Genomic DNA, 9,999 nt, shown 5'->3' with positions numbered 1-9,999 from the left:
TTCAAATCTAAAATATTTCTCTTAAAATTTACTTTGCGTCGAAAGAAATATCTGTAGAAAATTTTGGAAAATGACTGGTTTCCTAATTCCTGATTCCCAAAATGTACATTTACTTATAACAAAATTATTTTCATCTCAATTAAATTATTTAATTATCATTAAAGTTACGTGTTAGAATCACATTTAATTACTACAACCTGTCACTACTCATGGATTAGGAACCTGTACACCCTTTTTTCGCAATTGTCCGATCTTTGTCCACGGTCAAACAACACGTGGAAGACTTGCTCCCGTTTCGTAGAGGGTCTCTCGAAGCGATGGACCAGTTTTCCACCTGATCTGGATCACGATCCATTTTCGTTCGTCAACAGCATCTCATCCCTTCTGAGCGGAACCTGTTTGTTCGCGTGGCGAGGTCCTGCCCTCTCTGCCACTCTCGCGGATCCTGTTGGGGAACTGGTCCATCCGGATGGGGATGCTGCCGCCTCCCGGTAACAATGCCCACTGTCCACTGGCCATTGTCGACGAAGGCAAACCGCAAAATGAACCCAGTTAGCCTTTGACTCTTATTCTGAAATCGTCTCGGTCAATTTCCGCTGACAGAGGACTGGTCCAGTAGAAAGGGGATGCAACAGCATCCCTTTGTGCACAGTGGTCAGTGTCTAGTTAAGAGCAATAAACTCGATCCATAAAACGTAGAGCCGGTTAGCCTTTGACTCTCTTGTTGGGACAGCCTGACTGAAAGCACGACCCTCCTTTTGGGGTTGGACCTGGTGTCCCGTTTGTGGATAAACAGTCATTTGAAGAAGAAAATAGCGAGTTCATGACAGTCATTATTCTACTGCAGCGAGATCTTTCATTCTGATATGGGGAGTCTGGGTATTGGGAAGAGGTTATGTTTGAGGAATTTGGAAAATGGTTAATAGTGTACAAACTGTGGTAATTGTTGGATTAGGAATAGAGTGAGGTAGAGAAATAGATCTATAGAGATCGTTTATAAAATGAAAATTTGGAATGAGATTGGTTTATTTGGATATTACCCGCCAAAGGAATTTTAACCTATGATTCGTCAACTCTCTAGACTGACCTCTAGTGGTGTTACTCGTAAACTGCAGGGAAGATTGAGATAGGAGAATTCTATCTTGACGACGTGAAATGAATGATTTGTGATATAGATTTGGTCTGTATCCATATTTTATTTGTAACTTCATAATTATTTGTTGATTTAATTGGAATACAGAAGAAGATTCTTACATTAAAATGTATTTAATCTATTTGGTACAACAATGAACTAGGGATCGTTCAAGATAAATGTTTGAAAAACGATGTGAAACTAAGAACTATACAGTCTTTGAAGTGTAACTTCGTTTATGATTACAAGTCTCTCCACTTTATTTGTAATTTCCTAGTTGAATGTAGTTTTAGAATTGTTACCATTAATTATACCATAGGTAAGATATAGCATAGACCTAATACTGTACAGATTATCATAGGCAACGTTTGAGATACAATTTAGTTTCAACTATTGCCACTAGTAATGCTATGATCTTATTCTACACCACGTCGGTAATATTTAAATTGATTGAAAATCACATTAAAGGGCCAGCTCTGCCGATAAAATAGGTATCTACAAGTTCTATTGCGAATATTACAGATCTCCTGTAGGTAACAAATGGTAAAAATAAAAAAGATAGAATTCAACTGAAATTAACAAATATTACACATATAAAAATAAAAACTTAATTGCTATGACAAAAATATATTGACTTATAGTAATCGAAATTACGTAGGAGCACTACGAAAAAATCCAATACAACTTTTGTTGTCTCAAGTGTTTCCAAGCAACACTATACCGCATATCAGGTGCATACTAAGTGTGACGACGAACAAGTGCTATGGATTTCTAACGCGAAGGTGGAAAAAGTAACACGTTTTCTGTTTGGTTTTGAGATGTACGCAACCAATCCACGGATGTGCAGTAAGTTGTCCGAGCAAGACCAAGTTAAACTGCAGAAGATCAAAGAGCTGACAAGCATTTTGAAGGTTAACTAACACAAATTAAAAACCTTTTTACATCTCCATAATATATACTACTTCATCCGCAGGATACAGATAAAAATCTGACTGTTTGCGAAGAAATATTGGCAACTTACATAAGAAAACGACTAAGGGTATGTACAAAATTATTTCATCACTTTTCCAATAGGAATCATTGCATTTTTTTTATGAACTTAATGACAGCGACATTTTCCTATCACATATGACATGTAATTTCGAAAGTAAAATTGAATCACATAATTGAACGAATGCCAAATTACTTTATTATGTAAATTATACTCAATCGCTCAATGGATATTGAAATCGTGATATCTCAGTCTTAAATTCGTGATACTCAAGTGCATTTGAATTTCAAATTGGCCTAATGTTTACTCAGTGCAGAAACTTAAATGGTAAAATCGGTTGTGAGTTATATTTATAAAGCAATGGTAATATCTGAGACGTATTTCAATTCTTCGATTCGCCATTCCTGATATTTACCAGCCACCATAACCACCGTGATATCCACCGTATCCATAACCATAATATAAAGGCCAACCTGGATACCATCCGTGGGCAAAGCCATACCTAAAACGGTATTTCGTATATTTACACAATCATCTAATTAATATCTAAACCAAAATAGACATAATTTGTATTAACAACAGAATTATTATCAATAATAATTAATAAAATCTGAAACTGTTCGTTCATCTAGGTACTCTTGGCCACGTAATTAAAAATCCGAATAATTTTCAACGAGTCAAACGAGAGGACATATAATCATGGACTAACCTCAAAACCTATGTCTAAAATCTAAAATGACAGGAAATTTGTTAATGCCGTATGAAATACTCGACTTCCTGTTACAAAATCTGCAAGATTCTCTGAAGCAAGCGGTTATTTTTTCCGCAAAAGTCTGTCGTATCGGACATCTTGCGGCAATCTACCTACCAAGGCCAACCGTAACTATATCCTACGTAAATCCGCGGGTTCCAAGCGTAACTTCTTTTCATCATTTCTTTATCATCAGTCGCATCCTCAGCACTCGGTTGCGCCTTCTTATCGGCCATTACCTTCGGAGGCTCGCCGCCATTACTCATCATCTTCTCGGGGGTGCTGCTTGGTGGCATAGTGGCGCCAATCCCCAGCGCTAGGGCGGCCAAAGACAGTAACTAAAACGACAGTCGAACGTCACTAGTGCACCGGCTCGTCGTTCACTGATCGAAACGTTTATCTCGTCAATTGATCGAAAACTCGGTCGCGATAGGACTATCCTTACCAGAAGATTCATCTTAAACCTGACTCACAATCTAACTGTGCGATCCAGAAGGGTGGACAGTTCTTTTATACCTGTTGCTCTTTGGAATTCATTTCGTTACATATAACCCGTTCCTGAGAAGTAACAACTGTCTTCTAACGTCCGGACAAGTCCGTGATACGCTTTCCATCTATGGGATGCTCGCATCTCGTAACGGTAATTGCATCGATAGCAAGTGCTGATCAGAATTCATTGGCGGAAGCATGGGGCCCTAATGGAAATATAAACGTATAATTAAAATCTGGTTTTATTGTTTTTGTCACCTATTACGAACGCCTGGGTTTCATTAAATACTCGCGTAACCTATTTCCTTGTTGCAGGGGTGTATACACAGAGTGTGCATTTTATCGATTTTTATCGGTACCTCGAGGACATTGAGATTCGTTGAGCGGAAGAAAATTTTGTCAATCCTCTAGACCGCCATTTTTCCCAAATCTTGATCTATATCCTAATAACATTCTATTCTACCGATATATCGCTACATTGTAAACAACGATTTTTCATTTCCAGATGTAAGGTTGGAATAGTTGTTTTTCTCGCAATTTGATAAACAGGTAAGACCAGTCTTCGGAACTAAAATTTATCATCCGTCCTACAAACATCGATGTATGTACTACCTTCCTGATATTTCGCAGCAAATCCAACTTCCGTCGAACACGTTCAACGACCATAATCGTCTTTACTCTCGAAACCAAACTCGCATACACTTCCTTCTCGAAGTCAGGAGCAGCAGCTCAAGCTACCCAATAATCAAACGTGACACGAACCACGTCTAGACAATCATGAGATGAGTATCGCGTGCGGACTAACAATTTCACGGCAATTTCGCCGATTGTAAAACGTCGTCCGTAACGCATCCGAGCAACCCGGCCGCCATGATGGCCACCATCCGCCATTGTTCGCGAAAGAATCGAGATAATGAAGCGGACGAAGCTGGGAACGTTCCCAAAAGGTGCGCACGCAATTTCGCGGATATCGCGCGACTCGTAATTAGCTCGGGGGACGTAATTAAGCAATTAACCGACGCGTTGGTCGATCGAAGATCAGATGAACCGAGACATAGTAGCCGTTGGAGGAGGCTAGTCGACAGGAACTCGGATTACGTAAAAATCTGGACCCTCTCCAGATTGCAGTCACGTTGAAAACTCGCGTCGTTAATTTTTTCCTCTTCCTCGCCGCGACTCACCACTTAAGGAGGTTTTGTCACACCAGTCCAGGAAATCGGCGCGACACCGTTTGTTGGGACTTTCTCTGGGTGGAGAACAGGTGATATAATCGACATACTTTATGAAACTTCAACCGGCTAAACCAGACTTATTGTACGGTGACATAATCGTCATCGTTCGTGGCATAATCGTTGTCCTAGCTCAGGGATCTTCATCTCTCGACACACATAAATTAATTACTGAATTTATGCGATGCAGTGAGCAGATACCACTGGCAACTCAAAGTTTCTAACTTTTTATTTCACGATACGAGGAAAAGGGGGTCAATGCCTCTGACCAAGTGGTTTAATAATAGTACTTGTATATTTAATATATAAAACTAAGCATTGCCGACAACGCGACGTCTCTATTATTTTTCTATTTGCCAATCTGAAGGAGAGGAGATGTCTCTGATTATAAGAATAGCTAGACTAGACCCTAGGTACACATATATTAATTAGAAAAATTCAGTATCTTCATTGTATCTTTTTTCTTAGCAATTTATAGACTAGGTAATTAGATAAAGTGTATTTTAAAAATTCTTATCAATTAAAAATCGCTGTTATGGAATTAGGGGAAGAAGGAAGTGCACGAATGTTGGAAAAATTCTTGCAGAACACCAAGTTGAAGATCGTTGCCCTAATCGATCGAGGTCTTACGTGCAATAGCTCGAATTCCGTAATCATGTAGGAACTCCGGCTACCTGATCACGGATCTGTCTTATTTCTTCACGATCGATTCCATCTCAGCTTGAACGGTTTTTATGAAACAGCAATTTTGCACCATAGAGGCAGTTTCATTTTCGCCTGCTCTCTAAAATCGGTCGATTAAGCCGATCTCTATGGGTCTCCTTATTAGCCTGTTTCCTACGTTACGCAACATAGACAGAATTTCGTGGCAGTAAAATCGCCAAGGCGGAAAGCATCGGAAGAAATTGCTTCTTATCGTTTTAATCCTCGAAGAAAAGTATTCCTTCGAGTGTTCTGGGTTCTGTGCATGTGCACGAAATTCCTCGGATGGTTTCACGTAGAACTGCTGCGAAATTAGTTACGGTTGTAGCCATTTTGGGCACTGTCCTGTGGATTTATGTCCGTCTCGTTCGGAAATTTTAAGTGCGATTCATTAAACTTGATTGTTGCAGAGTTTAACGAGTTTTAAACAGGGAATCGAGAAAAATCGCGACGTTCACGGGTATCGTCAGACTTGAGTAAAATAGTAATTTTACTCGAATTTTACTGTCCCAATTTTATGTGCTCCTTAATATTGAAAATTAACAATTTTTTGTTTCCTAATGTCACTTCTTATATTTTTCTTCAATTTCGCATAATCTTCGTCGGTCCAGATTAACTTTGGATTAGGTTACCTTTTTACTAAGTAAAAAGTCAGAAAAATAGCATATATATTATAGTTTCCTTTTTGGATAAATTGTTTTTAATTAACACGTGTCTAAAAATATTCCCCATAAATTTAAATTTAATATTCCGACTGCAAATAGATAAATGGAGAGCTTTTTGTTTACCCATTTTGTTTATCCAACCTAACCTAACCTATATACACTTGTATTTTTACAACTAAAGCTTCTGAGATGATTCATCCATCCGCCATTTTGGTTTATAGAAACTCCATTTCCAGAAACGTTCTCAATTTTCAAAATAAGAAAACGAGATTCCTTGACGCTGTCATATTAGATTGTAATAGTATATTTTAGTGTCAAGTTCGTGCTTTAAAATTACACATCTTGCACTACCTAACTCATTCTCTAACCTACAATTATACCTAACCTCTATCCCGCCTGTTTCACCGAATGAAACTCAATTATATTGTAATATCACATTCTCGTCCGTTAAAAGAACTGCGTGCTATTTACTCGGGAAATCACGTATCGTAATTTCACGTGTAATTAAAACCGAAACTCGTGTTCGAATCCGTTGTACACGTTCAAAACGAATTATCCCCATCCGAGTCCGTGCAATATCGCGTACCTTTCCCGCGTTACGCCGTGCCGCTTCAGTTGTCACAAATCAACGAGCAGCTCTGTGCAATTGAGGTGAAACTCGACATTTCTTTCCGATGTTATGCAAAAATCCATCCCCGCCAGCTAACGTTTTGTTTAACGACGCTCGAGCGCGACACCGGTCGCGCAGTCCTCGCGGAATATCGAGGTACAAAAGTACTGTTCGCGGGACTTTGTGAAACTTTGAAACGATGTCACGGATCTTTGCATTCTGCATGCTCCTCGTCAACGTTTAATCGCGAGTCGCGTCGATATTCAATAACAAACAACGTCGATATTTAACAACAAAGAGCGTTGATATTTGAACGACATCAGAACGAAAAATAAAGCAGAAAAATATTCTATAGTTTCTTCAGAATTTTACATTTGAATAACAAGAATATGTGTCAAGCAACGAGATCAGCGACGGCTGAAAGAGGCCACGAGTGAAGATGCCACGGTGGCCAACATCGCAACCACCTTATCACTCTGTGCACGAAGTGTAACTTGCCAGCAGAAAGTGGTCTAGACTGCGACAATGAAGCTCAGGACATTCCACGTTCTGTGCTACCTGTGCCTGTTATACGCGTTTGTACAATCGAAGAAGATCGGCCGGGGAAACCAGCCCGTTCCGAACCCCTTAGCCCCACCTACCTCGCAAGAGCATGGGGATCTTGAGGACGCAAATAATCCACGGGACAAACGAGCATTAGGTCTGATTCTTTCAGGTTTGGCTCAGGTTTTCGGCTATACAGTGAACCCTGTCCAAATAGCCTCGTTGCCCAATCCAAGCCCCGAGTCAGACGAGGCAAGAAGCATCCAGCCGATGATGAACACCGGTCAAATGAATTCCACGAAACAAAACAGCTCGTCGACAACCATGGCACCTGGACAGCGAGAAACCATCAGGTTCACGGGTGTCGTGAACTTTGGCAATGGCACGGATGTGCTGACCCAGTTGCAACAATACGAGAGACTCTTCCATGGGAGCAACGATAGCTCTTCCACGACCACTCAGCCACCACCTCCGTCATCAACCCAGTCACCTCAGTTCGACCCGAGGACGACCTCTAACCAGCCGATACCCCCTCTCCTAGTGAAAATCCCGCTACCAACCGTGTCAGAGAGCCCCTTGCCAGCCATGCCCCAACCACCCTTGCCTGAGATCCCACCCCAAGACATTAACCTGACTTATCCTGAACCGTTCATTCCAGTTCGCATGCAGCAGCAGACGGTTTACAGGATGAACATGAGCACGGAGAAAGTGACAATGGAGAACAAGCCAATTTTCGACGGGAAGGACGTCCATTCGCCTTCTCCACCTACCATGTTCCTTCCTCAAACCGAGGAGCCACATTGGAAGCAGGAACACGAGATCAGATTGACGGAGTTGGAACGTAAGCAGGAGGAACAGGCACAGAGACTGAGGGAACAGGAGTTTTACAGGAACCGTCAGAAGGATAGTGATCATAGCGGAGAAGATGAGAGGGAGTACAGTGGTAAGGAGAAGCAGATAGGTCACGGAGGCCAAGGATCAGGGTGTAGAAAGGAACACGAGGAAGAGGACCAGTCCAGGGAGAGGTACGAGAGTGGCGAGAAGATTAGGGAATACCCTACGACTCAGAGGACGATGGAGCAAGAAAACAGTGGTGAGGATGATGGGAGGTACCAGGATTACAAGAACGACGATGTCTACAGGGAAGACGCGCCTCAGGTTAGCGAGAACTACACCAGCATACAGTACAGCGAGCCTCTGCCACTGAGCGAGGATGACGAGCAAAGAAGACCCGAGGAACTGCGCAATAGCTATGGAGAACTTCTGTACAATCAGCAACTGTTCGACGACGGGTTCGCCAACTTCTTCGACAAGCTGAAGCAGCCATTGAGCGACATCTATAGCTCGTCTAGGCCTCAGGTTTCTAAGGAAGAGACCTCTAAGGAGGAGGAAGACTCGCGTGATAACCAGAAAGATGAAGACAGAAGTGACGAGAAAAGTAGAGAAGAGGAAGACTTGCCAGCAAGAAATAGGTACGAAGAGTACAACTTAGAGGAGGAGACTGATACCAGGAGAAAGGATGGAAAAGAGCCTGTTGGAGACTCCCCTGAGCCACCGATCAAGTACTCCAATGAGGTTCCATCGAATGTAGAGAATAGGTCTGATCTCGAGGAGCACAGGTCGTCGGAGGAACTGGATTTCAACAAGTACATGCCTCTGGTCGTCCCTGTTCGATACCTGACTGCTCCTGAGGAACTGGAGAAGGCCAAGTCGAGACTTTCGATGACCGATAAGTCAAGGAAGGATAATAACGTATTGAACGCTGAGGCAACGAGCAAGCTCACGTCTAAGGAGTCAAAGCGACCAAAGAAGGAGAACCTGAAGCCTGTGATTGGTCTTCCGGAGAGACAGATGCCGAAGAAGCTTCACGAGGGTGAGCAAAAGGAGCTGCAAATATGGCCACCGCCTTTCGATTTCGTCCTGGATAGTACTATTCACGCCAACGTGGTCCCTAGTCCAGATAACGTGAACGCCAAAGTCTCTAATACTCGTCGAAAGTCGAAATCTATTGGTAAAATAAAGGAAGGAAGACACGACAGAGGTAGAGGCCCAGTTATAGATTCCACGCAAAGACCTTATAATTACCCAGAAGGCTTCAAGAATAATCTGGAATATGGAGCTGTTCCTAGGGAGCAACTGATGCTGAATGAACCTCTAAATGCTGTCAAGAATCGGACACGTTCCGAAAATGAGTCAGCAAGGTCTGATCAGAAGGATCCCAGAAAAGCAGCGAATTTTTTGGATCGTTACAAGTATACTGCCAACAATAACAATTATGGGAACCCGAGACAGAGTATAGAGATACAACACTCCTCAGAGCAACGAATCCCAAGTACGTTGCACTCGAAGAAGTTTGAGTCCCTGAAACGTAGTATAGAGAAGAGTGAACCTAATACAGGGAACAAGAAGCAGGTGAATGATAAAACTCGCATAACACAAGACGCTCAAGTTATTCGTCAGATGTCCGAGCCAACACCTTTCTCTGATCCCAGGCAGAATTATAATTTCTTTGACTTTGGTGGAAACGCTTATGGCTACGACTATGGCAGGGGAAACGAGAGATTGCCAGGAATTTTCGAAGGTGACAAAAAGATCGGGGACGAAGGAACAATTGGCTTTGCTATGCCACAACAGAACGTGTATCGCTATGACGAAAGCTTAACGAAATTCGCCAATGAACCGGAAAGCAAAGGCGTGAAAGTTGGAGATTATGCGAATGGTGCTGCTGCCGCTATGAGAATGGTGGAACAAGAACAGATCGGTTCGAATGGACCGATCACTTATGTCGATTACACTCACATCTTGTAGTGCTTCGTAATTCTACAACTATTCTGTTTTCTTACTTAGCACGTAGGATTTTGAAAAATTGAAATCCTGTTAAAATTAA

At 41.9% G+C, this 9,999-nt stretch overlaps 2 protein-coding genes across 2 annotated transcripts; one reads left to right on the top strand and one right to left on the bottom strand.

Annotated features, from left to right (window-relative positions):
- Positions 1 to 2,534: 2,534 nt before the first annotated feature.
- LOC108548258 (uncharacterized) lies at positions 2,535 to 3,331 on the bottom strand. The gene is made up of 3 exons (XM_017901111.1): positions 3,320 to 3,331; positions 2,992 to 3,212; positions 2,535 to 2,625 (listed from the first exon to the last, which is right to left on the bottom strand). Exons 1-3 carry the CDS (start codon positions 3,329 to 3,331, stop codon positions 2,535 to 2,537), a joined length of 324 nt encoding a protein of 107 aa, XP_017756600.1.
- Positions 3,332 to 7,094: 3,763 nt separating this feature from the next.
- Positions 7,095 to 9,920, top strand: LOC108548257 (uncharacterized). The gene has a single exon (XM_017901110.1). It carries the CDS (start codon positions 7,095 to 7,097, stop codon positions 9,918 to 9,920), a length of 2,826 nt encoding a protein of 941 aa, XP_017756599.1.
- The last annotated feature ends 79 nt before the right edge of the window (positions 9,921 to 9,999 follow it).

This window comes from Eufriesea mexicana, unplaced genomic scaffold (assembly GCF_001483705.2).
Source record: "Eufriesea mexicana isolate 0111107269 unplaced genomic scaffold, ASM148370v2 scaffold1477, whole genome shotgun sequence".
Taxonomy (NCBI): domain Eukaryota; kingdom Metazoa; phylum Arthropoda; class Insecta; order Hymenoptera; family Apidae; genus Eufriesea; species Eufriesea mexicana.
The sequence above is the reverse complement of the archived record's forward strand: the minus strand, read 5'-3'. Positions and strand labels throughout refer to the sequence as shown.

Excerpts from the sequence above, each read along its gene's own strand:
- LOC108548258 (XM_017901111.1), bottom strand. Across the intron at positions 2,626-2,991 it reads TATAGTTACGGTTGGCCTTG|GTATGGCTTTGCCCACGGAT; the intron begins GTAGGTAGATTG and ends ATACCGTTTTAG.
- LOC108548257 (XM_017901110.1), top strand. The coding sequence starts at position 7,095 with ATGAAGCTCAGGACATTCCACGTTCTGTGCTACCTGTGCCTGTTATAC.